The sequence below is a fragment of the Ursus americanus genome, chromosome 24 (genome assembly GCF_024610735.1).
Source record: "Ursus americanus isolate L20-20 chromosome 24, mUrsAme1.1.p, whole genome shotgun sequence".
Lineage (NCBI taxonomy): Eukaryota > Metazoa > Chordata > Mammalia > Carnivora > Ursidae > Ursus > Ursus americanus.
The window spans coordinates 31313125-31340614 of NC_142150.1; the positions used below are offsets into that span (position 1 = coordinate 31313125).

Genomic DNA, 27490 nt, shown 5'->3' on the forward strand with positions numbered 1-27490 from the left:
ATGGGAACCTCGAGGGCCCTTGGGAAATGTAGTCCTAAACTGGCCAGTAATTGAAAGGGCGCTTTGGAAGGGAAAACTGGACCTCAGAATCTGGGGCAGCTACGAATCAGGGGATTCGCAAGGTGGCTCTGCTTCCCAAACCATAGACAACATACGCCAGCAGTGTGCAGAGAGCCAAAAAAAGGCATGCCCAAGGTTACCAGAGAGAATCATCAACCAGTTTTAAAGAGAAATCGCCGCTGCTGCTAACTTCTGCGCAGGTGCCACAGAACTGCCCACGTGGGAAGAGCTGAGCTGACAGCAGCCTCTACAATTAAAGACGTTATGAACTCGCACCTGTGATCGTTTCTTGTCATCTCAGGGAGTAGGGCAGATCTCTGGATCATATGAGACCCGTTTTTGTTGTATCTGTGTCCCTTGCTCTGGAGAATCTCTGCTCACGCCTGAGGAGAGACCCAGGGCACCCCTGAAATGAACTTCTTGTAAGCCACATAGCATATATTTTCAGTCAAGCCTTCGCAAATAACCCCTAAACTTGGTGGGAATCTGACTAGTGGTTTTCTTGAAAGCAGTTGAAGGCAGAAATTTCTTTAAATAACAGCATTTGCAGCTGCCCACTCAGGCTGGCAAATCCATTCTGTAACAGCATTTCTTCCATCCTCTCAACAGCCCTGCCCTGTGGACAGCTTGGATTATCATTCTCCACTTTATTTATTTATTCATTTACTTTTCAGTAAGCTCTGTGCCCAATGTGGGGCTCGAACTCACAACCCCAAAATCAAGAGCTGCACGCTCTGCCCACTGAGCCAGCCAGGTCCCCTATCCTTCTCCGTGTTAGATAAGGGCGCCGACGATCATAAAGGCTAAGTGACTTGTCCAAGGTTGTTCAGTGAGTCAGTGTCAGCACAGGAGCTGCTGAGCCCAAATTCACACTTGTCAGAGTCGCCTGACAGGAGTCAAGAAGACCAGTTGGGGAAGAAGCTGTCCTGTCTGTGCTGCCCAGCACACGCACAAAAAGAGTCAGAATCGCTGCAGTCAGGTACAAACAGTTTATTTTTCTATAAAGAGCAAAGTACAAAGAGGCAGGGAGGGCAGCGGAGCCTGGAGGAGCAACAGTGGGCAGGCCCTGGGCCCTGACAGGTTGGAGGAGGCCCTGGCAGCTGCCCCAGGAGTAAACAGGGCCGATGGGGGGGGGGGGGGGCGCAGCATGATGGTGGACGGGGAGCAGGGGGACGTGAGGCAGAAGCCCGCGACGGCTGGTGGGACTCACACAAAGCCGGGCTTCATGGATGAGCGGCGGCAGTTGGGGCAGCTCCGTGTCCCGTTGTTGTGCAAGCACCTTGGGAGGCAAAGGACTCTGTCCGTTCACTGAACCCAGGCTTCCATCCTGGGCCTGGGCTCTCTCTCCTCCCCTCCCCCCTGCAGGAGCTGGGAAGGTGTCAAGGGAGAGGGTAGGGCCCCCAGGCTCCTCCCCAGGGCCCTGCTTGCCCCTGGCACTCTGTCCCATAGGGCGGGTCTGGCCCTGGGTGTCTGAATCCCATGGCCTTTGAGGGGCCTCGCTCACTTCTCTTTGGGGAGAAGAATGATGGCCAGCTCATGGGGCTGCTGGGAGGATTCAATGAGTTATTATGGGGGAAGCTTTTAGGACACGTTTAGCACGCAGAGAGGCTACATTCGCTGTTACTGTTGTGCGTAGGCCCGCGTACCCCAAAGAGACCGCGGGTGCGGCCCTCACCTGAGGTGGAAGATGTGGGAGCACGGCAGGGCCTGCAGCCGGCTGTTCCTCTCGCCGATGGACTCGCCGCACAGGCCGCAGTAGAGCTCGGTCTCCTCCACGCACTCGTGGAAGCGCACGACGTGGGCGCGCAGCTCGCGCTGCAGCCCCTTGCTGCGGTAGACGCCCTCGCTCAGGCAGTGCAGCTTGAGCTGGCTGAGCTGCGGCCGGGGAAAGGCCAAGTCAGGACGGAAAGCCCCAGACGCTGTCCCCGAGGGCCCGCTGGGCAGTCAGGACACACCGGGTCTGGTCCCAGCCGCGTTCTTGCCTCGCCGATGGGCCTAGGAAAAACGCCCCGCCCTCTCTGGGCCTTGGTTTGCCCTCGTGCAGAATGAGGAGGTGAGACAGGTAGACGGTCCTCACCCCTAGAAGGAGCTGGGAACCCCATGTTTTTGAAGGATTTTATTGACCAGATCTGCTGCATTGACTCCATAATAATTAATTTGCTCTCCTGTTTTTGTTAATTAAATACAACAGCTCATCAGCATTTCTGACTGACCTGAGATACTTGGGTAAAATTGAGTGGCTATAATCTATCCAAAAACAAAGAAATTTGACATTTTCGTTGGGGTGTGCACCGGATCCCAGAGAAACTCGTATTCTTCTAGAAGAAACATTGAGCCTATTTTCAACTTTTAAAGGTTTGGATACAATGATTGAATTTGAGAGGCCACATACTCCAGGAGGAACAAGGGCTTTGGAGTTAAGACAGACCAGGTACAAAGTGTGGGACCTGGAGCACCTCCCTGAGCCTCACTTTCCTTAACTGTAAAATGGGGCTCGCTGTGCGCCCTTTGCAGGGAGACAGTGAGGACTGGGACCAATACCTAGAAGAACCTGTGTGTGCCCCGCTCTTAGTGAGTGAACCCACCGTTGGGAGTTTAAATGACCATCAGGAAACTCTGAGGAATTCTGATGTCCTGGGAGCTACAGAATTCTTGCCCTGCCCTCCAAAGCACTCAGTGGGTAGAAGAGAACAGCCGGGGTCTGGGAATGGGTGGGGGCAGCTCCCGGAGGTCCAGAAGGGCTCAGGGCATGTGCAGGCTCAGGGCGGCCCTCCCCACACACCCGAGATCCCACCTTGGGCTCTTGACTCCAGACCCAGAAGATAGAATCAGGTCTGACCTTGTTCCCCACTTCCTCGGCCAGGTCCTGGGCTTTCTCGATGGCTTCCAGAGCCTGGAAGGCAAGCACAGGCCAGGGCTGCAGGCACAGCTGTCTGACAGAGGCCTTGGCTCACAGGAAAGGAAGGGGCCGGGAGGGGCGGGCCTGGGGAGGACAGCATGGCCGGGCAGGTGCCCTGCGTGTGTGTGAAGGTAGCAAAAGGAGGCTGGAGCCCAGTCACACAGCTCTGTGGTCAAGTTACCTGCTGCCTTAGTTTACTCAGATACAGAATGGGAAGCATATTCCTGTCTCACTGGGTGTTGTGAAATCGTGAAAGCCGTTAAAGCATCCTGAGTTCAAACCCAGCTCTGGCCCTTTACTAGTCGTGGGTCTGGGCACGTCATGGGCCCTCTCTGAGTCTGGAAGATGACTTGGAGTGTACTCACCTCGTGGGATTCCGGTGAGGCTGATGTTAGACAAAACGTCTGCAAGAGTCTTGCCCAGGACCAGCCCCACAGATTGTTGGCTGACCTACCGGCCCCAAATGGGAGCCCTGGGGAGAGACCTCACCTTGTCCAGCGCCTTCCTGGCTATCCAGCATTTGGCCACGCCCAGCAGCACCTGCACCTGCCCCAGGCGGTTCCCGATCTCTGTCATGATGCTCATGGCGGAGTCATACCTGGGGAAGGCTGTCTGCACAGCCAGGGGGAGGGTGCAGTCAGACTGGGCCAGGCCTGCAGCCCCTCCCTCCGCACCCCAGGGACCTCACCTCCAGGTCACCGCGGCTCCGGTGGATGTCGGCAAAGCAGAGCAGGCAGAGCGCCTGTAGTGGCCGGTCCCCGTGCTGCAGAGCAATCTTCATAGATTCCTGTGAAGGGAGGCGGGCCGCTCAGCCTTCCCATCTGCCCCCCACCACGGGGGTGTCACTACTCAGTGCGCCACTCTGACAGGGCAGCGCAGGGACCGCCAGCGTCCTCGGAGCGCAGTACACTTAGCGCAATGCCGAGGCCCCACACGGAAACACTGAGGCCTCACGACACCCAGGGAAGTGGACGGAAGTGACTTGATCAAGGGCACCTGGCTAGTAAGTAGCAGCGCTAGGATTTGGACCCAGGCCAGTGGCGCTCCAGAGACTGGCTCTCTTCCTATTTAGAGTCCCCACAGAGGGAGTGTGTGGGGGGAGGGCAGAGGGAAGCCCCCTCCCCTGAGAATGGACTGGAAGGGAGTGAGGTTTGGGGCAGGGAGGTGGGCAGAACTGATGCATCCTTCAGGGGCTCGTGGAGAAGGGGGCCAAGGGCAAATCTCAGGGCCCTAAGCGGGCTGATGGGGAAGGAAGACCCCCGAGCCCACACCGCCACCCCCCGCCTGCCCGCCTTCCCTCCTGCCCCACCTCACAACACTCCATGGCGCTGCCCAGGTGGCCCAGCAGGCGGTAGGCCACGGCCATGTGGTACTGGCTCATGGCCCGGTACTTGAGGCTCCAGCCCTTGCCGTAGTCGCTAACGAGCTCTGCGGCCTTGCAGGGGAAGAACAGGGCTTTCTCGTAGTCCTGCGGGGGACACAGGGAGGAGGGGGGACAAGGGGCACACTGAATGGCCAGAGCTGCCCCTAAGTCAAGGGCTCCAGGGCCTGCCTGGCTTCTCCGTCAACCCCTAGGCCCCGCTGGTGTTCACTCATTCATGCAAGTGTCCCAGGAAAGAGTGATCCAGACAGAGGGAACAGCCACTGAAAAGGTGTGGGCTCCATGAACGTAGGGATTTTCATCAGGTTTCAACATCCCAAGAGCCTAGCACAGTTCTTGGCACTTAGTAGATGCACAATGAGTATTTGTTGAATGAATGAATGAATGAATGAATGGGCACAAAAATACAGTTGGCTTCTCTTCTTAGTCCCAGTTGGGCCCCTTATCTTCAGAGACACACAAAAGGGGGTACCAGGCCCCCCACTAGTGTTTGCCCCCCAGTACCCAGCAGCAGGTGCTCAGCAAAGGCTCAGTGACTGATTGCCAGCACAGTGAGCTCCCAAGAACATCGGGACAGACTCTCTGAGGCAATGAAATCATTCCTTCACCCCTTCTTTCTCCTCAAACCTCCAAATGCTCTTTCTACCTGTCCATTATCAGCTAATGACCTTCCTTCATATTCCACAGGGAAAACAGGAGAAAGTCAGAGAGGACTCCCTTCTCCACCAAGTCCTCAAGACGGACCTTTCTGCCTCCTGCCTGCCACTCCGGAGGAGGAATCCCTGCTCCTACAGATGTGAGTCCCCCCAAGGGGCGCTGGAACAAAGCCCCCGTCTCTTTCGGACTCAATTATTCCTGTTGGCGTATAAACACATCCTGGCATTTCTTACCTCATTAAAAAAAAAATCAAAATCAAACAACCTTCTTTTGACCTCGTGTCCCCTTCAGCTATAGCCCCATTGCTCTGTTCTTTCTCATAGAAAATCTGTATCTTTCACTTAGTATCTAACAAGCATCTCCAAGTTAATATGACCAAAAAGAACTCCAATAAAAACCTGTTTCTCACAAATTTTGTTATGTACTTTTTTTTAAGTTTTATTTATGTAAGTAATCTTTATATGCAACATGGGGCAGGACCTCACAGCCCTGAGATCAAAAGTCGCACGCTCTACCAACGGAGCCAGCTCAGTGCCCCTTGTGACATACTTTTAAAATCTGAAGCCATGTAAATGTTCTATTGCTTCAAAATTTTTTAATTTAACTTTTTTAAAAACCCTAAAAATAGAAAATGGAAATAAATGACCCTAACCGCAAAATATCAAATTAATATAATTAATTAATTATAAAAAGTTTGATTATAGAATTAGTATAAAATAATAATACAACATACTATAAAAATATAATGCGATAAGATATCATTATCCTATAATGAATTATATTGCAATACAGTAATATAACCACACAGAAAAAAATAATTATTTCAATGTATGACCTTGGACAGTTCATCCATAGTGGGATATTTGATAAAGACAAAAGAACAGCAAAGAAATCTTAAACTTCCTTCGGTTGTCTTTTTTTTTTTTTTAAGTAATATTGGTATTGTCTTTGGAAAGTATTTTGTAGGATAAAATAAATATGTAAATACGTTGCTAAAAGCCAACATTTTCAGTCTAAGAAAAAAGAGAATCAAGATTAAAATAAATTAAGGAAAATCCTGAAACATTAGATTTGAATTGCAAATATTAGCATAAACTTCAGTTGTCTTGGCAACTAAAAAGATTTAGAAGCCATCACAACCTAGTAGCAATGAGCACCTTGAGAACCCACATTTGGTCTTTTTTTTTTTTTTTAAAGATTTTATTTATTTATTCGACAGAGATAGAGACAGCCAGCGAGAGAGGGAACACAAGCAGGGGGAGTGGGAGAGGAAGAAGCAGGCTCCCAGCGGAGGAGCCTGATGCGGGGCTCGATCCCGTAACGCCAGGATCACGCCCTGAGCCAAAGGCAGACGCTTAACCGCTGTGCCACCCAGGCGCCCCCCACATTTGGTCTTTAATACAATTTCCCACCAAAAAGAGCCCAGAGAAATGGCTGATTCCAGGTCTGGGGCAGGGAATATACAAAATGAGCCTGGGTCAGTTCATCGTTGCAGAAAACAAGAACGCTTTCAATGTTTAAATAAGGTCTCTCCAAAAGGACACAGGAGCCGTATTAAAGGAATTCCATTAGCTAAAGTCAAGATAATTTGAGCATCACAAGGCACAACATTGCAATTAACTGAAGAAGACTGACTATTTTTTAAAAATGCAGGGTTTCATAACAGTACTCCACCCCAAGAAATCAAAACAAATAAGTATGATCACGGAAGGCAGCTGTGACTTTAACTCCTCATCATCAAAGTGGTAGCTAGAGGAAGAAGTGTTTATTCTGTCTTTCCTGTAGGAACTGCATTTCAGAGGACCCAAACAGCCCCATGTGATGGGGGAGAGTTCTTCCTTAGAGAAAAATCCAGCCAACAACTCTAGAAGGAAAGTTGTTGGAAATTGCCGTTTCCTTACAGTTGAAAGAAGAGAACTGATTGGGGCAACAAACATCACTGGGTGCTAAATCCATTACGAAAACTGGGGCCTCAGAGCTGAATTTCTACAGGGGGCTGGAGGGTCACGCCCCCCCAAGTTCACCTGCTGGTCAGGAAAGGAAAAAACGCTAACCCTAAAACCGAGAGATGGGGTTGTCGCCCCCTCTATCGGATGTGATGAGGCACTGACACGGTCGTCTCACCAAAGAGGTGGGACCCGAGTCTTCCCAGGTCACTAAGTTCCAGTTCGCAGGGAGCAAAGGGGAGGGGAAAGCTTGCATTTGGCTCCAGGCCAACAAACAAAAACAAAACCCAGTCACATGACTCCTCGCGGAAGCAACGGGACAACGAAATGAAACCTGTTACAGGGCAATCAGCCTGCCTTGTTAGATAAATCCTGGAAAACAAAGAGGAGGGGAGCCATCTTCTACTGAAGGAGACTTAGAGGAGACAGAATGCCCCCTACTCGTGTGCACGTTTGGGTTCCAATTTACTGAAGCCGAGGGTAGAGGCGTGTTTTCAGGATAAGCGGAGAAATACAAGAGATAATTGTGATTATGTAAGAAAGTGTCCTTATATAAGAAAATGTCTTTTTTTTTTCTTTCAGAGATACATACTGAACTACTTCGGGGTAAAATACCACGATGTCTATAATTTCATGTCACAACACTTCAGTTAAAAATATGTAAATCACATATGGCATAATATTAATAATCGCTCAATCTAAGTGGTGGGGATATGGAGGTTCATGATATTATTCTCTCAATTTTCCTGTATGGGTAATTGTCTTCATAATAGAAAAGGTTTTAAAACACCCCATCCCTCTCCCATCTAGCGAATCTCACTGAGTGGGTTCTTCCTACGTCTGGTTGCTGAAAACATCCTCGGTGTCGTCCTGGATGACTCTCATTTTCTTGCACTCCGCCTCTGATTCATCAGCATGTATACGCCCATTTACCCCAAGATTTATCAAGCATCTACTTTGTGCCGGGCATCAACATTCCCCATGGCCCAAGCGTAGCCTGGCTGCCTCAGGGTCCCAGGAGAGCAAACACTCGACCAGAAACAAGGCATCGTCACTGGCTCTGTCAGTTCATCCCGATCTGCCTTCTCCCCACCCCACTCCACTTACCTCTTCGTTCTCACCACCTCCTACCTCCTTCTCACACACCTGCCGTGGCCATACTGGCTCCCCCATCCCTGGAATAGGCCAGCTATGCCCCCCTCCTCATCCAGGGCAGGGTTTTGCTTTAACTGTTGTCTCTTTTTCAAGCTTTTGCCAGATTTCTGCATGGCTTACCCTCTCATGTGCTTCCGTCATCAGACTGACAGCACCTCTATGAGGCCTTCCAATCACACTATTTGGAATTGCGACACCCCGTCCTCGGGACTTCGCACCCCCTTTTCCTGCTTTCCTTTCTCCTTAGCACTTTTCTAGCATGCTATGATTGACTTACTGATTGTGTTTATTTGACTTTTTCAAGAATGCAAGCTTCCCAAGGCCAGGGGCTTGGCTGTTGTTTTCCCTGCTTGCATCCCAAGCCCGCAGAGCCCGGCATAGAGTGGACAGTCAATAAATACTTGACGAACGAGTCCTTACGACCGCCCTGGAAGGTGGGCCCTATCCTCCCTCATTTTATAGACGTACCTACCAAGGTTCAGAGACGAGAGGAGCCAAGACCACATAGCAAACACGGGGCAGTACGGGTTCATGGCCAGTCCTCACAAGAGCCAGCCTCCCATTCCCCCAGGAAGGCAGACAAATCAAGGTTTGAATTCTGGCCCTGCCCTTCCTGGGAAGTCTCCACCTTCCTGGGTGAGTCTTCCCTCTCAGACTCTCCTCTGTGGGAGGACGGAGCAAGGTCCTGAATGGGGAGCGCTGCTCGCAGGAGGGTGTCAGGGGACCCTCCCCCGCCCGCCCCCGGGCCCAGGCCCACCTTGACCTGGGCATAGAAGCTGCCCAGGCTGCAGCAGACGCGGCACTCGAGCATGGCGTCGTCATTGTTGTGGGCATAGCGCAGGGCCTTCTCGAAGCTCTCCAGGGCCTTCTGGAAGAGGCTGAGGCCCAGGAAGGCATTGCCCATGCTCAGGCTGACCTGGCCTCCGAGCTGGGCTCCTGCCCTGGTGCCGGGCAGGCCGAGGCAGGTCTTGCAGTAGGAGATGGTCTTGTGGAACTCACACAGCTTCTCGTTGCTGCGCGCCAGGTTCAGGTAGCTCTCCAGAAGGAAGTCCGCGTCCTCCAGCTCCCGGGCGGTGTCAATCTGCACCACGGCGAACTGCCCGGAGGGTGGGGGCGGGGCGGTCAGCCTGGACTCCGAGCCTCGGACCCGGGCCTCCTCCCTGCCTCGCCGCCCAGGCCTCGGACCCAGCGCTCACGGCCGAGGCCTCAGATGAGTTCTCCGCTCGCAGCCATAGGCTAGAAGCGTCAGAGGCCTGGAGCCAAACTCAGACCTATAGCCTTCACCTTTCGACCCCTAGCGGCACCACCCGCCCACCCGCCTACCCCCAGCCCCAGAGCTGGAGCTCATGCCCCCCCAGGTTCCGACTCGGCAGTGCAAACAGGAAGGCTGAACCTAGATTCCGAGACTCGGCCTGGAGATTCCCGAACCCTGCAGCTGAGAAGCTCAGTCTCAGAGCGAAGAGCAAGGCCACGAGGGCCTTAGACTGGACTCAGAGCCCCGCAGGGCTGGGCGGCTGGCCTGCGGGACAGGGGGGTGTCTGAAGAGGCGGGAGGGTCCGAAGCCCGGGCCCACCTTCAGCATCTCCTTGTAGCGGCCCATCTCCGAGTGCGCTGTGACCAGGCAGCCCAGCACGCGGAAGCGCCCCACGAGGTCGGCGCTCTTCTCCAGCACCTTCGTCCACACGTGCAGTGCCTTCTCCGTCTGGTTAGACTGGTACAGCTGGAGCCCCTTCTCGATCTGCTGCTTCGTCTGGTCCTGCCCCATCGTTCTGGAGCCCCGAGCCGCCCAAGGATGGAGAGACCGGGGTGGTTCTGGGCTTCTAGGCATTCATGGCGGGGACCCCGATGCCAGCTGCCCACGGAGCCCCAGGAAGGAGAGCAGCGCGAGGCAGGAGCCGAGCAGGGCCTGGATGGAGAGCGGGCGCCACCCTGAGAACAAAGCTCGTCCGGCCCCTCTCCGCAGCTGTCCCTGCCAGTTGGGGCCACGTGGCCGCTGAGGAATGTCAGCCACAGTGTCACACGGGCCTCTGCCGCACCCACCCCCAAGCTGGGAGGCGGCTTCCCAGGGATGCAGGCACCCTGCGCCCCGGACACCCTCTTTGGTGTCCCTTCAGAGCCTCTGACACCGGTCCCGACCTCCCTGGCAGTGCGGGCCCTCCCGGCAGCCTGGCCAAGGATCCGCCTCCAGGGACGAGCTGAGGGCCTGGAGGAGTGGGGACGAAGCGAGGCAGGTGGCCGGCCCTGAGCCCTGCCTCTCCCCATCATAACCTTCCCCCTAGACCTACCCTCCCCCAGGCTTTGTTTCTGGGATTCGCTGGCCACTGGGCACCGAGGTCTCTTATCCGTGGGCATGCCCCCACCATTCCCAAGCCAAGTCGCTCACCTCTCTGCGCCTCAGCTTCCTCGTCTGTCAAATGAGGATAACAACAGGCTAGTAAGCCCTGACTCAGGGGGCTGTTGGAGGCAGCATAGGGTAGTGGGGAACAGTGTGGACCCTGGAGCCAGGCTGACTCTGCCATTTACTAGCTGTGTGGGCCGTGTGACTGTGGGCAAGAGCGCACTGCTACCTCCCGCAGCGGACTGTTAGAACGAATGACCTCCTAGTTGAAGAGGACACAGAACAGCAAGAGGTCATCCCGAGCTGTGTCCGACTGCTCCCTGGCACACTGCCCACAGGGACAGGAGCTGATCCCTGAAGGGTTAAGAAGTGTCCCAAGTCCAATCCCCATCCCAGTTTGAAAGGGTCCCTAACAATGAGCTTTAATGCCAGACACTGTGGAGAAGGGCAACGTCTTATGCAGGGAGCAGACTCTTGAAATATGGGGGCTCCTAGTGTGGAGAGGCTCTAGGGAATGGGATCCCGCCAACTCCACCAGCTCGTCTCCTCCCGCCCCCATTTTTCTCCTTCCTCTCTGCACACCAGGCTCAATCTTGCCCTAGGCAACGTTCATACCTTCAGAGTGGACAGAGTTTTGAGTACATTCACAAATTTGTGCATCGATCACCACTAATTCCAGAACATTTTAACCACGTCAAAAAGAAGCCCCATACTGATAAGCAGTCACTCCATTCCTCCTGTTATAGCTGAAGTGATGTCCTCCCTGATTCATATGTTGAATTCTCCTTTTAAAGATATTTAAAATTTATTTGAGAGAGAGAGAGAGAGAGAAAGGGAGAGAATGAGCAGGGGAGGGGCAGAGGGAGAAGCACCCTCCCCACTGAGCAGGGAGCCCGATGCAGGGCTCCATCCCAGGGCCCCAGGATCATGAGCTGAGCCAAAGGCAGACACTTAACTGAGCCACCCAGGTGCCCCAATTCTTTTTTTTTTTTTTTTTTAAGAGTTATTTAGTTATTTGAGAGAGACAGAGTGTGTGTGTGAGTGTGCACACATGAACCCCGAGGAGGGGCAGAGGAAGAGGGAGAGAGAGAAGCTCAAGCAGACTCCTGCTGAGCACGGAGCCTAGTGCACTGGGCTCTATCTCACAACCCTGAGATCATGACCTGAGCTGAAATCAAGAGTCAGCTGCTTAACCGACTGAGTGCCCAGGCTCGTAAGTTGAATTCTTTTGTTTTTGTTTTCAAAACCTCAGAGACTCCTCTAAGTGTGTGGGTATGTGTATTTTTTTTTTTAAGATTTTATTTATTTATTTGAGAGAGAGAGAACACAAGCAGGGGGAGCAGCAGGCAGAGGGAGAAGAAGTCTCCACGCTGAGCAGGGAGCCCGATGCGGGACTTGATCCCAGGACCCCAGGATCATGTCCTGAGCCGAAGGCAGACACTTCACCGACTCAGGAACCCAGGCTCATATGCTGACTTTTTAACCCCCAGATGGGATGTACTTGGAGACACCGTCTGTAAAGAGGTAAAGTGAGGTCATGAGGGTGGGCCCTAATCCAGTACGACTAGTGTCATGAGATCAGGACACAGACGAGGTAAGACCAAATAAAGACACAGGAAAGACACAAGCCATCTCCAAGCCAAGGAGAGAGGCCTCAGGAGGAATCCACCCTCTAGACACCTTGATCTCTGACTTCCGGCCTCTGGAACTGTGAGAAAATAAATTTCTACTGTTTAAGCCACTCAGTCTGTGGCCCTTTGTTTTGTCTTTTAGGTGTATTTATTTAAGCAATCTTTACACCCAGCATGGGGCTCAAATTCACGGCCCTGCGATCAAGAACCACTCGCTCCACTGAGCCAGTCTGGCGCCCCGTCGGCACTCACACAGCGCATGGCCCATACCTGCTTTCCATGGAATTCTCTATTCTGGACATTTCATAGAAATGCAATCATACAACCTGTGGCCTTTGGTGACTGACTTCTTTCACTTCGCTTCATGTTTTCAAGGTTCAACCATACTGTAAATCAGTACTTCATTCCTTTTGATGGCTGAGTAGCAGTCATTGCAGGGACCTACCCTTTTATTGAGCCGTTCATTAGCTGCTGGACATTTGGGGGTTGTTTCACTTTTTTGGCTGTAAAGAGTTAACAATGCTATGAACATGTGTGTACAAATCTTATTTTCGTTTTTATTGTGTTCCCCTTCTGAAGAATGGCCAACCTGTTTGCCCCAGGGCCTTTGTGCCTCTTGATTCTTTTCCTCCTCTCTACCCCAGCATTCTGCCTAGTGACCTTCTAGTTAGGGTGAATCGGCTTATTATACTCTCATGCAGAATTACATTCCATTCTGATACAAGACTTCTCTCTATAGTTTTATGGTCATCCATAAGGTTATTTGCTTAACATCTGTTTCCCCTACTCAGGCGGATGGGCAGTGACTGTCTCATCCACCACACCAACTTCCAGGGCAAGGCCGGGCACACAGGGGTTACTCAATAAACGTGCTGAAGGAATGAATGGGCCAAAGGGGAGGAACAAAAGTACTTTTGAAATTTAAAGCAACTGTTGCAGGCTTCACAGCCTATCTGCCATGTTCCTGCCCCAGCCCCGGGGGCAGAGACGGCTTCCTGTTTACTGTGAGCAGAGCAGGTCCAGAGAAGGGCGATCTGGGGCAGGGGGCACATCACCAGCTCAGGGGTCTAGGCCCCGGGATCACACCTCAGCAGAGGTGGAGAGGATTTAGGAGTAGACCCCTGGGACTAGGCAAGGCCATCAGGGCTCCCCAGGGGAAGTGCTCTTGAACCCTCACCTCGGGAAGGTGGGAGAGGGGGCGAGAGGGAGAGGTGCAGGGGAGTTGGCTGGGATCTTCCTCTCATCTGGGAGGGTGGGTCCTTGGTGAAAGTTAACCTCCAGAGGGGAAGTAAGCTGGGCCCACACGGAAAGTGCTGAAGGGCTCGCAGATTCTCTTCCACTCAATAGTCCAGACCGGAGCTTGGCGGGAAGGACACGGGCAGCCCGCATCCGTGCCCCAAAGGAGTCTGGGAGCCTTCTGGGTACCTGAGAACTCAAATGATCTCAAAACGTGAAAACTTTACAGGAGAAAGGTTTCCTCCTTCTTCGCTGACTACTGCACAAACTTATGTCAAAGTCAAGCTCCGTTGAGGCAAGTGCTGTGGTTTGTCTTTGTACCCCAGCACCTGCATGGCCCCTGGCAAAGTGAGAGACCAACAGATGACAGCTAACATTTTCTGAGCCAAGCATTTCCTCCAGTTTACAGATAAGGAAACTGAGGCACTGAGCAGTAACATGACTTGCCCAAGACCACACAGCTAGAGACCGAGCGGGGACTGGATCTGAGCGATGTGACTTAGGGGTCCCACTCTTAACCACGACACTGTCCCAGAAAGGATGGAGAGGGAGACAAGCAAAGGGGAATGGGACACCCATTTTCAGAAATCACAGTGATCTTTACCTGACACACAAGCTCCCTGGGAACCTTGGCCAAGACTGTGGTCAGGGTGGCTGGAGGAACTGTATACGAAGGAGGCTAAGGTGGAGGCAGACGAATGGCCCCTGGAAGTTGGAAGGACAACCACAAGACCCAACCGTCTTTTCTGGGCCACTTAACTTCCCGGGGGGGCTGGGGTACGACACAGGGGCACAGAGGCTTCTTCCAAGTGCCGTCTGTGTCAGGCACCAGCTCAGGCCTCACAGGTTAGACCCCTGCTTTCTTTTTTTTTTTTTTTTTTTTAAAGATTTTTTATTTATTTATGTGACAGAGAGACAGCCAGGGAGAGAGGGAACACAGCAGGAGAGTGAGAGAGGAAGAAGCAGGCTCCCAGCGGAGGAGCCCGATGTGGGACTCGATCCCGGAACGCTCCCGGAACGCCGGGATCACGCCCTGAGCCGAAGGCAGACGCTTTAACGACTGCGCTACCCAGGCGCCCCAGACCCCTGCTTTCTAATCAGAAGTAGAAAATCCAGGGGCGCCTGGGTGGCACAGCGGTTAAGCGTCTGCCTTCGGCTCAGGGCGTGATCCTGGCGTTCTGGGATCGAGCCCCACATAAGGCTCCTCCGCTATGAGCCTGCTTCTTCCTCTCCCACTCCCCCTGCTTGTGTTCCCTCTCTCACTGGCTATCTCTATCTCTGTCGAATGAATAAATAAAATCTTAAAAAAAAAAAAAAAAGAAGTAGAAAATCTGAAGTTTGGGCCTGAAGCAGGGGTCTCTGTGTGTCTATCTGGCATGTGAGCGCTGAAGAGCTCCACGTCGGTTGGGCTCCATCTGTCACTTGGGAGACTTCAGACAAAACTCTGCATTTCGTGCTTCTCCTGAAGACCAGAGGCTCAGGCACACCGGGCCCTGGGATTCTGCACGGTGCAGACCGCATCTCACTCCCACTGTGGTCGCCTTGACACTGAGGCCAAGTGTCACTTGTCATCTTAGATGGGACTCCTTCCACTCCCTTGCATCACCTGCCCGGCCCCTATTCCAAAGCATGACAAACGTAACCCGAGGGGACTGTCCCAGGCCCCCTCTGCCACGAGCCGTGGGGTCCTGGGGCAGTTTGTCCCTCACAACAAATTCATTTTCCTGGTTGTAAATGGGGTTATCACCTCTCTGGTAATGTTTCTATGAAAACCAAATGAAAAGATAAAACAAGACCTTGCTTTGAAAACAAGTCGTTGAACTAATGCTCCAATCATGGGCCTCCTGAACCTTCCTGGAATTGGCTTTTACTGTCCATAATAGTGGGAAAACGAGAAAGAATCTATGTCCAGTAGGAAAGTGGTTAAGAAACCATGACATGCTATATAGCCTCTCAAATGAAAGCTGCCGACCCCGGTGTCCACACCCAGATGGAAAGGTGCCCGCGACATAGTAACTGAAAAAACGCATGCAGAACATTCTGTACATGATGGCACGATCTCATTTTTATTAACAGAAATTATATATGTACATATTTTTTGTCTATAGAGAGAAAAATTCTGGAAGCATACTTACCCCATCTGTTTAACAGTTATCAATGGGCTGTGGGATGGGGAAACGCTCACTTTTAACTTTTATATACTTAGGGTTGTTAGCAAGTTGAGCGAGTGTCTGCCAGGGGCGGCCCTGAGCCAATCTCTCATCTTCCCGGCTCTGCTGGGTGGGTGTTTTCACTTCCATTTGGCAGATGAGGAATTTGAGGCTGACAGAACAAGTCACTTGCCCAAGGTCACAGGGACTGGTGGGATAACCAGATTAAGAGATTCCTGAACAAAGCTTTTCCCGCCTTACTCTGAAGTCTCTTCTACAGAACTGTATTACTGTTTTGCATTTAAAAAACCCTCAAACCCTAAAATGATTTTTTAAAGCTTTAGAGAGAGCGGGGGGGGGGGGGGGGGGGGGGAGGGGGCAGGGGCGGAAGGAGAGGGGGAGAAGCAGACTCCCCGCTGAGCAGGGAGCGCAATGTGGGACTCGATCCCACAACCCTGGGATCATGACCTGATCCGAAATCAAGAGTCAGATGCTTAACCGCCTGTGCCACCCAGGCGCCCTAAAATGATTTTGTAAAAGGTCATTGTGTTATGTAAGCCTCTGGGCGCACCTGACCTCAGGGATGACTGGGTCAGCGGCACTCTCAAGGCCGGAGGACCGCAGGTGGCTGCCCCTCTCTGGGGAGTTCCCAGACTGCCAAAGGGACCCTCCAGCAGCCCAGGGCCACGCAGGGGCTGGCACCAATTTCCTGGTGGGACGGCATGCCTGGCCGCTGCCTGGAACCTGTGTTAGAATTCCTGTGCAGTCGCTCTAAGGGACTTGGCTGTCTTGTTACATGGCCACTGAGGGCCTGCGGAGAACTAGCGAGCAATCCATAACGAGCTATGAAATTACTCCCTTTCTTCTGGAATGGATGGAAACTTCCAGCTCCAACTCGAATGTAGTGGGGCAGAGGGAAGCACATCAGGAGGCTCTTGAACAAAACCACCAGCATTTTGTGGCATCTGCTCATTGATTCGTTAAACGTTTCCTGAACACTTGTTACCTGCCAGCCCCGGGGGCTCTGGCGAAGAACCAGACACGCATGGTCCCTGCCTTCATGAAGCTCCGTTCCAGAGATGGAGTTTAACCCGGGGCCCACCTTAGACGCTCTCAAAGGAATATGCTCTAGGGGCACGTCGGAATCAGGCGGACCTGGCTTAAAAACCCCCCTCGCCTACTCCCAGCTGTATGACAGGGACTACAGCTTCTCCGCGCCTCAGTCTCTGCCTTCCCATGCTGCCAGGTGCGGGGCGGACGAGGAGAACAGCTCCAACACGGGGCTTGAACTCACCACCCTGACATGGAGACCTGGGTCCAGATCAGGAGTCGGACACTTAACCGACTGAGCCACCCAGGCGCCCCTATTTCGTCTTCCTAATGCAGAGTAACATCTAGAACAGTCGTGACCACTGAAGTGACTGCCACGATGGAAATGTTGTAGGCCCTGCACCGTCCAGTACAGGAGCCCCCGGTCACATGTGGCTTCGTGGTGAAAGTGAGGAATGAAAGCTCTTAGTTACACAGCTACAGTGGCTAGTGGCTCGGCGAACTGGACAGGGCAGGCAGGTCCAGAAGGCAGCCAGAGGCAGGGTGAGGCGGCCGTGCAGTGGGTAAAGAGGAGGAGCTGCAGAAGTCGAAGGGGCAGGGGCGGCAGGAACGTGGCTGGATTTCGAGGCGGCAGGCTCAGGACCAGGAATGGCAGCAGCAGGTGGCACAAGCCTAGCGCGGTGAGCTGCTCTCAAGGAGGGGGAGGAAAGAACATGCCTTGGGAGGTAGGCTCAGTGAAAGCCAGAAACAAAAGGCACATATTCTATGACCGCATTTACAGGACAGGTCCAGAATAAGCAAATCTCTAGAGCAGAAAGATTCACGGTTGCCAGGGGCTGGGAACGAGGGGGAGGTGAGAAGGGGAGTGACTGCTAATGAGTACGGGGCTTCTTTGAGGCGTGAAGAAAATGTTCTAAAATTAGGTTGTGGTGATGGTTGCACAACACTGAACTCCAAGGACTTGTCCCCTTTAAGTGGGTCAATTGTATGGGTTTAAAAACACCAAAACCTCATCAGGAGGCCTCAGGACAGTGGGACCCCCTCGGGGGTGGAGGGGGCGTTAGTGGGGATGCAGGCAGGCCTCAAGCCCTGCAGCCGTGGCTGCAGGGATGTCAGGACGGCTCTTCCCAGTTGAACCGTGTTTCATTTTCCCTCCCAAGATTCTTTGATTTAAAAAAGCAAGAGCCATCCCTAGAGCTGAAGCCTTTACCAGGAAAAGAGAAAGGCAATGTATGCAGAAGAAATTAAACACCAGATGGTGGGGGTTGGAAAGGACTCCTGAGAGAGAAGAAGATGCTTGAGAAAGGCAGAAGGTGCAAGAAAAAGCCATCTATGATCCCTCCTGGAAGGGCAGCGCTGACAGTTGTGTGACATTCCCAGCGGTGAAGTCACAAACCTGATCTCATTTCCTTCTCGATGCCTTTCTTCATCAGGGACTGAGAGGCTCAGGGGAACACAGTGTGTGGAAGACCTGGGAGTGTCGGGGGAGGTGCGTGCTGGCCAAGAAAGCCGACACAGGGGCTGCCTCTGTGGTGACCCGGGAACCAGGAGTGTGGCAATAACTAGGTGCTGAGGAATCTATTCAAAAATAAAAGGTGACCGCATGTGGGTTTCAAAAAGGAATACAGTTTCAGACAAAGCTATATGATTACAAAGGTGCACAAGCCTACATTTTTAAAAGGTTAAAAACAGTACTTTGGGCATATTCTTTTTGGTAAATTATAAAGAGAAACAAAAGCCTAAGTACAAGGTCAAACTGAAAGATGGAAGTTGTACTTCACATTCTATTTTTGTATCAAGTTCTACCTCCGGAGAGCAAGAGTCCCAAAGCAAAGACTTAAAGACAAGATCTGCCACCTTGATCTTGAGTGACAGGAGAATCTGCTAGATGGGAGAGCACTTCAGGTTCAACCACCCTGTCCGCACAGAGGAAACGAGTCAGGAAGGGAGTCCTCAAAGCCCCCGACTCTCCATCTTGGCCCCATTTCCCAGAGTGTGAAATGCCCTCTTTGAGAAGGCACCTTATGGGCATTTCATATATGTTGGTTATGTGGTTTAATGTGTACTTAAACACATATAATGTACATTTAAAAACAATTAAAATATGAAACTTGTGATTTCATAAATATTAATGGTCAGAATGACGTGAAGTTGAAATAAGTGCATTTCAAGTTGGTTTAAAACCTCAGGTGGTGTAACTGACGCCACCATTTACCAGACTGTAAAAGTGCTGAATACCACTGAATTACCTGCTTACGAACGGTTTAAGAAGAAAATTTTGGGGGCACCTGGGTGGCGCAGTCGTTAAGCATCTGCCTTCGGCTCAGGGCGTGATCCTGGCGTTATGGGATCGAGCCCCACATCAGGCTCCTCCGCTATGAGCCTGCTTCTTCCTCTCCCACTCCCCCTGCTTGTGTTCCCTCTCTCACTGGCTGTCTCTGTCAAATAAATAAATAAAATCTTTAAAAAAAATTTTTGTATTTTGCCACAATGGAAAAAAAACCAATTAGGTAAAGAATAGTGGTGGACCTGAGTGGACAGGAATGACGGAACAACCTGAGTGGCAGGAATGATGCAGGAAGCACCCCGCTCCTCACGGGAAGTGAAACCTCATCGACCGTGCTGACCACCTACCTGGGAGCAGGGAGTTACCAGTAAATCCCTTCTACACCAAGACAGCTGCTCTAAGGAGGGCCAGGCTGCAACGGTTCACCCCCTGAGGGAGCCACAAGAGCGGAAGGCCCCCCAGCTTCCCTTCACTAGAGCCTGGAGGACACCGTGCAATCGTGTGATGAGAAGGCACAGGTTAACTGAAGCATGTTTATTTGCTTTTCTGCAGTACTTCCCTCAGTCGTGCCTAAGAGAAAGGGCTTGGGAGGTGGGCAGACCTGGGTTGATTCTCAGTGCACACCACTTTCTAACAGGCAACACCATTCCTTTTTTTTTTTTTTTTTTTTTTTTACTATTTATTTTGAGAGAGAGAGAGAGAGAACACCAGCGGGAGGGGCAGAGGAAGGAGAGGGAATCTCGGGCAGACTGCACACTCAGCGCTGAGCCCGGCCTCACCTCAAGACTCTGAGGTCACAACCTGAGCTGAAACCAAGAGTCGGACGCTTAACCGACTGCACCACCCAGGCGCCCCAGCTCAATTTCTTTTAACCTCAGTTTGCTCATCTACAAAATGGGGACGGGAAGAGTAGCTCCCTCCCAGGGATGTTATAAAGATTAAAACATGTAACATATATCAAGGGTTTCCCATAGCACTTGGACTGTGGTAAACAATGAACATTAGCGAGGATAATTACTACAGAGCAATACAAAGTTTTCACTTTAAAAATTTTTTAAAGATTTTATTTGAGAGGGAGAGCTAGCAAGAGAGAGCATGAGCGGGGAAAGAGAGAGGGAGAAACAGACTCCCCTGCTGAGCAGGGAGCCCGATGCAGGGCTCGATCCCAGGATGCCCGGATCATGACCTGAGCTGAAGGCAGACCCTTAACCAACTGAGCCACCCAGGCGTCCCTGTCTTTTAAACTTATTTTTAATGAAAGCAAATGAGGAAGCACTATTCCCAAATAACTCTTACTTCATAGAACATTTCATGGGCTAGTACCCCGTGCAACTCCCACTGAGAAATGCTCGTCCAGACGCACCCCACAAAGAGGGACTCCGAGGAGGCTGAGACCCGGCCACACCCCACACCCCACAGCCCGTGTGCTGGTTGCAAGCCTCTAGACTCCCAGCCCAGGGTTGAGCTGCAGTTCTTGGGTGCCTGAGGAGACTCAGGTGTTGGCCTTCACTTGGAGACAGATCTAGAATTAGTAAGTAGTAAAGTTAATCTTAGAAATACCCTTCTATGACCTTGTTCTGAGCTCAGGATGAGGGGGGGAAGTTGCTGAACCACTCTGGGGTGGAGCATGGAAGGCCCACAGAGGAAGAGGCCCTGCTCCGGGACTCCGTGCTGGTAGGCTGCCCCCCTGCGGCACAGAAACTCCTCAGCCCCGAGAGGGGATTTGCAGCCACAAGTTTGGCCAATTCTGCAATATGGCAGCCCCTATACTAGCAATGGAAGAAGCACAAAAATCAAGGTTGCCAAAGAAGTCTGAAGGTGCTCCTGTGTCAGCAGGGACGTTGTCAGAAGAATGGAGGATGAAGCAGAAGGTAGTTTTCTGGGGGAAATTATGTCCTTGCAGGAGGCTTAGGTGAGTTCGGTTGCATGAAACCGGCACACCAAAATGAAACCTTCTCCGGATCCCCACCCGTTCCTCAGGGATGCCACCAACCCGCACCAGCTCCAAGGACCCCAATGACCACCCCAATAATCAGTAACAACTCTGAACACAACATCAGTTCTTCTCAAACAGTTTAATAGCAAATAAACAAAGGAAGGTACCACACTTGGCAGATACAAAATGACTTTTTGTCCGTGTGTCTGTGCAATTAAAACAGATTTAGGTTCCCCATCGGGACAAAAGGAAAAACACACAAAAAAGGAAGGAGATTCCTTTTAAACACATACTCCCTTGCTCCAAACTTGTAACAATTGTTTTTCTTTTTTAATCCACTACACAAACTCTGTGATCAGGTCAGAAAAGCGACAAAGGCTCTTCTTGCCTTTTTTTTTTTTAAACCATTAAAGTAAAATCCATAATTTTCTACATAGTACAACACAAGTTCACACAAAAAAGACATTTTCTTTTGCAAATCAAAACAGGAAAGAAAGGAAAAGCTCAAACAAGGTAAAGGAAAAGCATTTCTACGGCTGAATCACGACTTTTGAGTTGATTGAATCCCGTTGTTGCTGCAGAACAGACTGTGCGTTTGGTCATAGTGGCAATTTTTTTTTCTCTTCACATTGTGAAATCACTTTACATTGTTTTCTAGTAGAAAAGGCAAAAAACTGTACAAAACCCCTAGTGTTAAATACAACGTTTGTACCAATAAAAAACTCACACAGGTTTGTCTCCAAAATGTAAAGTTTCTTTTTTTTTTTTCTTTTTAAATTATTCACAAAAAGCAGCTGGAAATCAGAAAGGCAGCTGCCGCTCCAGGGTCTCAAATCCATTAAAACCACCACAGAACAATTAAAACAATCAGAGAGAGAAAAGGAAAAGGAAACAACATCCAACGTTTGGCATTTGGTTTTATCCACAGGTTTTCCCAGAGCTCCTCTTGGAATTGAAAGCAAAATATATTGGCAAACACGGATTCTGAATACACAGGAAGGGGAGCCTCAGCGCCTTCTGCCAACAGAGGCGGCTCTGTGCAGTCAGACTGTGGGGTGCACGGCAATCTTGCTCAGGCTGGGGTTCCTGGCCTCTTTCCACCCAATCACCCCTTCCAGGAAATTAAGCAGCCTACCATACACTGGGTCTCCATTTGGCTGCCCTTTCTTCCTAGTAAGAGTGCCCTCAAGCAGAATACTAGGCAACCTGTGGGTCCCAGAGCAGAAATTCTGCCAGGATCCCTTCCTTCAGCAACCCCTGCATGGATGATGCTAACAGTGCTTCTACCTTCCCCACCCCCCTCCCCCCCCAGTCCCTTGGCTACCCCCTCTCCACCCTTCCCTGGATAATCCTACTTCCCAGCTCTCCCACCCACCAGCAGCTTAGGTCTGGGTGGAATCCATCACAAGCTCCTCCCTCTGCAACCTCTTACCTCCACAGATCCATCCTGCTGACCTCTAGTCTCCTCTGGCCTCTCCCTCCACCATTCACATTCTTACTCAAAAGTCCCTAAGACCCTGAGGCTGGATGGTGCCACAAGAGAGGAGAGCAAGTTCCCTTCAGGGAACCAAGAAACTGGCTTGCCTGGCACCCAGGGACAGTAGCTATTTGGCTCTTCACTCAATTAAAAAAAAAAAAAAAAAGAGAAGAAGGAGGAAAAAAAAAAAAAGAAATCCCTGCCCTCACCCCCACCCCACTAGCTAAGCAAGAGCAGAGCTGTGGTGAAGAGCCAGTGTGGGGTAGTTGGTGCCCAGGGCTGTAAACAGTGTGAAGACTGTGGTATTGTGCTTGTCACCTAGGAAAAGCGCTGGCAGGTATATTGCCGCTTAGTGCATGGATGGCCCCCTCCGAGTGGTTAAGAGCACCCTCCTTCTTTGGGGCTGAGGGGCACTCGCTACCCCTAAATGCACTAAACCTCTTGCCCGCCCCCCACCCCAACCCCCACAGCCACCTTCTGGGTTCTATCTCTGCTCCTCGAGCCTCTCCAGGCCCCCTTCCCACCCATCTCTGAGCAGAGCAACCAGCCTCCTGCCCCCCACCCCCACCCCGCCGCCGAGGCCTGGAGGCCACATGAGGTGACAGTCTAAGTGCACAGGCAAACGCTCTAAGGGCAATAGAGGAGAAAGTTGCCACTTCAAAATAAAACAATACAATCTTGAAAAAAAATAATCAACCCCACAACAATTTAAAACAGCTTCTTTGAAACCCTTTTAAATCGGTCAGTTTTTGCACAAACTATAGAAAACAGAGAGGTGAAGGTGATATATACGAAGGTGTGAAGAAACAGCAGGAAACATGCAAAACTTGTTTTTTCTGGGCATAATCTTAGTAAGAAAGGAAAAAATTCAAAACAAAAACACAAAAACAATACAAAAACAAAAATCAAAGCATCACATTTTGCTGTGGAGACTGTAGGAACAAGCATGGAGGTGGGCACAGCGGGGCTGAGGGGAAGGGGCCAGAGGGATCTGAAGGCTCCCTGCAGGGTCACTACAGGGAAGAACCACAAAAGAAAAAGAAAAACGGCTGGCTGGGGCCCAAACTGCAGCCTGCGGTCAAAAAGGAAAGGGGGTTCAGGTGTTTTCTGCAGTTGAGAACTCAGAAAAACAAAAGAACACATGCGGTCTCCTCAAGCCCCACAAACTGTATCAGCAAAATGTGCTCAGGAGCCTCAAAGGTTTTAGTGACATCTTTTATTTCATTGTTTACTTCAAAGTTGTCTTTAAAACTAAGCACACAGAGAAACAAAGCCTAGAAACGGACTGGCTGTGTGTTCACAGAAATACAAACACCACGCGGTATGTGCTAGTAGGGCTGCTCTGAAGACAGTTACAAAGAATTGGAATCACAAAATCAAGTGGTTATCTTATGAAGTTCTAGAAAAATAGATTTTTTTTATATTCAAATGCAAGTTTAAATATTTCCCCTTCAGCAGTCGTTCTAGCAAAACCAATTTGGCAGCACAAAAGAAAAAAAAAGGAAAAGAAAAAAGAAATAACAAAGAAAGAAACAAACATAATAAAAATACACGTCAGCATCAAAGGTCAACACAAGGTCAAAGGTGAGAGTTCAAGCATCAGAGAAGCTGAAGAGACAGGGATTTGGACGATGTACTTGACGCCACATCGACATGCTTTAGGCACAACGATGAACAAACGGCAGGAATCTAGAAAAAAAAACAAACCAGAAAGAGGGAGACCCACTGAGTTACACAGAGCAATACATCCAAACAGAGAGAGAGAGAGAGGAGGAACACTCACTGTGTACAGCCCTGAAATGAGGAGGCGGGCGGGGCGGGGGCTGGGTAATGACAGGGAACTTTTGCACATGCTAACAATGGACACAGGGAAAAGTCAAAAAGGACATGGAGGACACCAAGAAAACATCCAACCGCCAGAGACAGAAGGGAACCTAAGGCTTGGATTTCCCCTGAGGCGCCCAAACAAGTCCGTAGTGCGAGGAGAAGAAGATAGGTCTCTGGTGGAGCAGAGCTTCAGCCTCTCCCCTCCTCATACCCAGAACAAAGTGTAAGACAATGGCTGGGGTGGGGGAAACTCTCTAGGGGAGAGGGCCAGGATTTCTCCTCAATTCTATGGGGATGGCCTTTTGTTTCCAGAAATCCAAGCTCTTAGCTTCCATGCAGGCCCTGGCCACTCATGTGGGACCCAGGAGACAGTGTCTGGCTGCATTCAAGGCAAATCAATTTCATGATGAAACCCAAGTAAGAAACAAAACTATAGGCAGAAAACACATTTATGTAAGTGAAACCCCCACACAACAGAAAAGGATTAAGACTTGACTGCTAGTCTCCACTCTCCGAGCTGAACCCTTCCACACCATGAGACTTGTAGGGGAGCAGCTTCTTCACAAACCATCTTTGGCCTGGGGAGAGAACTGTGCTCAAGGGCAGTGCTACTATGCTCACTCACTGGGCAGGGGAGAGGAGAGCAGAGAGAAGTGCCTGGTCTCACCAGCTGGCTGCTATGGCAGCTCGGGGCTCTGCTGCGGCACACCCTCCTTTTAGAAAAGAGAACCCACAAGCAGGTATGAAACCTCTGGGTCCGCTATCAAAGGCAGGCTGATTGCACCTTTGCCTTTCATGTTATTTGAAAAGGCGTTTCATAAGGTCCCAGAGCCCAGGACAAATAATAGTGAAATGGAGGAAGGAGGAGGAGGGGAGAGAAAGTAGGAAGGGAGTGGAATTCTGGGCTTTGGAAAACCCCACGATGGCCAAGGAGGAAGACAGAACAGAAGGTCAGCTATCACTGCAGCACCGGCAGCACCCTGGGGAGCACAGCTCTCTCCTCTGCCAATTCACAGCATTAACTCCTTCCCCTCTGGCAGATTATTAGCTGGGCTGCAAACGGGCCACAGAGAGTCAGTAGTTTCAATCATACACAGCACCCTGTGTGTACAACAATCACATTCTGGATTCTACAAAATCCTGGCCTTTTCCAGAGATATAATTTAGGTAATAAATATTCTCCACCCCGGAGCTGTATAAAACTTCTATAAAAATAGAAACGACATTCTTGGTTCCAGCCGGTTGGGATTCAGAACAGCGCCTCCCCAACCTAGCATTTTTTTCTTTTTTTCTTTTTTCTTTTTTATTTTTATTTTTTGCATTTATTTAAAAAATCCCATCATGACCCTGGAAGCCTTTGGAACAGTTTTATCCTTGAAACACAGGACACATTTCTCCCAGTGCGCGGAATTCAAGTTTACGTGGTTCAGCTTAAGAAGTATGTTTCACGTCTCTTAAGAGGACAACAGACCCAAGATATCACTATGAGAAGGGAACAGCTGTCCCTGCTTCAATGGGATAATCCAACACCACCAAACTACCTGTACAACAGCAAGACGGTCAATCCCTGTCTGTGACCCAAACGGACAGCATGACAAGGAGAGAGCCCCCCAACTGACTTAATACCAAACCAACCCCTTTAATCTCATCTCTGCTGCTAGGGGTCAGGACTGATGTTTGTGAGGTTTCAGATCCCAGGGACCCAGTCCCTGGCCTTGGCTAAGAGTCAGATCCCACAGGGCTACCTCTGCCCAGCTGCACACTCCCCATAGCACGTCCTTTCTGGCTCTCCACCCCCACAGCATTTCTTGGAGCAGAGGCAGGGCCCAGACGCTGTGTGGGTCACAGGCAAGAGCCAGAGTAAGACCTGTAGGAGGCAGCAGGGAGCTAACTGTAAGCACGAGGACGAAAATGAACATGGTAATACTGAGGTAAATGAACACTAAATCCACATGGGGGCTGTAAACGTCCTGTTGTCTCCTCTGTCCCCAAGAGCGGAAGGGGCTGGAGGGGTGAGAAGAGGGGCCTTGGGGGGAATACTACATCTGGGACCCCTCAACCAAGGAGGCAGGCGTATATTTCTCATCCTCCTAAGTAGTAAGTGCTGGCCACTGACAAATGCAGCACTCTGGCTTAAAAAGACCTTCTGATCCAGGTACACCAAGAAGCAGGCTCCTCCTCCTCCCCTAATTCAATGGCTTTTGATCACTCTGCTCAGGAGAGGTGCCCCCTTCAGCTAGATTCTATAAGCCCTTCTTTGATTTACCCTCAAGAGAAACTGTGCCTTGGGATGGAAGTGACACTCTTTGTTGTGGTCAACTACAAGGAAGGAAACCAGACAGTGTCTTCCCTAGAGGCCTTGTTTAAAAGGGACCTGTTAGAAATGGGCCATGTGGTGTTGAAATAAACTAAAAACGACCTCTCTGACTGGCTGCTTTTTCCTAACAGCCAGCCACCAGCCAGGCAGAGCTAATCCAACACCAACGGGTGGCTGGAAAAGCCAGTAACGGGTGATGTCTCCCTGCTTTTTGCATATGTCAGGCTAATTTAACAGGTGCTTTATTCCCAGAGAACTGTCATCCCCTTCTTGGGAAGAGGAGCAGAAATCTTGCACAAGAATCTGAAACATAGGTGGCAAGAACTCGGCAGGCAGGAAGGTGCTTCAGTTTCCAGCTCCCGGGGCTGCTGGCTATGGGTCAACTCTCCTCACCTCCAAAGGCAGCCCTGCCTCCGCCCCCCAAGGCTCTTGGGCGCCAGTTCTCATTTCACCCACCCCTGTGCTAAGGTAGATTCTGGGGTCGGTTTTTGGTTTCACTCAGTCCTCTCTCTTGGGGTAGTTTGGGGAAAGCTCTGATCTTCTTTTTTAATGTTTCTCCATTCCCCCTCCTCCCCCAGGGCAGTTTGATGTTGGTCCTTCTCAACACACACTGGTTACAAACACAGCAAACTTTAAATAAAGAAAAAAACTCAGGATATGGCACCTAAACTCCAAAGTAAAACACTGGAAACCAAAGCACAAACTCGTCCTCTGTACGAAGCGAAACTCCCACAGAAGGCAGTAGCCGAGTCTTCAGGGCAAGCTGTGCCTGCGAGAGTGGCAGGGATCAGGGTCCAGGGCTGTCAACACACAGCCTTAGGGCTTCGAATCATTAAGGGTGCTCCTCCCCCACTTACCAGAAGACCCTCTCACTCCAGTCTCAGAGGGGAGCACGCTCAGTAGGGCTTGCTGTCATTCTTCGAACGTTTGAGCTGCACTTTAAGCCGCTTCATGCCAATCTGAAAGCCGTTCATGGACTGGATGGCAGCTTGAGCCGAAACAGGATTGTCGTAACTTACAAAACCTGTGTGTCCAAGCAGAACCCTGGGTGAGGGACATGATGAGGCAAAGAGATTCTGAGTCCTCCTTACACAGGAGACACCTTATGAGCAGAGGTTGAAATCCCAAATTTCTCAGCAGGGA

General features: G+C 51.0%; 2 protein-coding genes across 20 annotated transcripts in view; both read right to left on the reverse strand.

The window, feature by feature from the left end:
- Positions 1 to 1119: 1119 nt before the first annotated feature.
- RAPSN (receptor associated protein of the synapse) lies at positions 1120 to 10177 on the reverse strand. The gene is made up of 8 exons (XM_045786631.2): positions 9672 to 10177; positions 8856 to 9194; positions 4269 to 4427; positions 3648 to 3746; positions 3449 to 3571; positions 2900 to 2953; positions 1736 to 1935; positions 1120 to 1339 (listed from the first exon to the last, which is right to left on the reverse strand). Exons 1-8 carry the CDS (start codon positions 9924 to 9926, stop codon positions 1267 to 1269), a joined length of 1302 nt encoding a protein of 433 aa, XP_045642587.1. The 5' UTR covers positions 9927 to 10177; the 3' UTR covers positions 1120 to 1266.
- Positions 10178 to 20846: 10669 nt separating this feature from the next.
- CELF1 (CUGBP Elav-like family member 1) overlaps positions 20847 to 27490 on the reverse strand; it is a 73600-nt gene continuing 66956 nt past the window's right edge. For 17 of the 19 annotated variants that reach the window (XM_045786651.2, XM_045786645.2, XM_045786644.2 and 14 more), the window contains one exon: positions 20847 to 27371. In XM_045786651.2, coding sequence (XP_045642607.1) covers positions 27244 to 27371 — 128 coding nt within the window. In that variant the 3' untranslated portion in view covers positions 20847 to 27243. The remainder of the gene's footprint in view (positions 27372 to 27490) is intronic. The other 2 variants (XM_045786634.2, XM_045786633.2) reach the window with 2 other exon arrangements.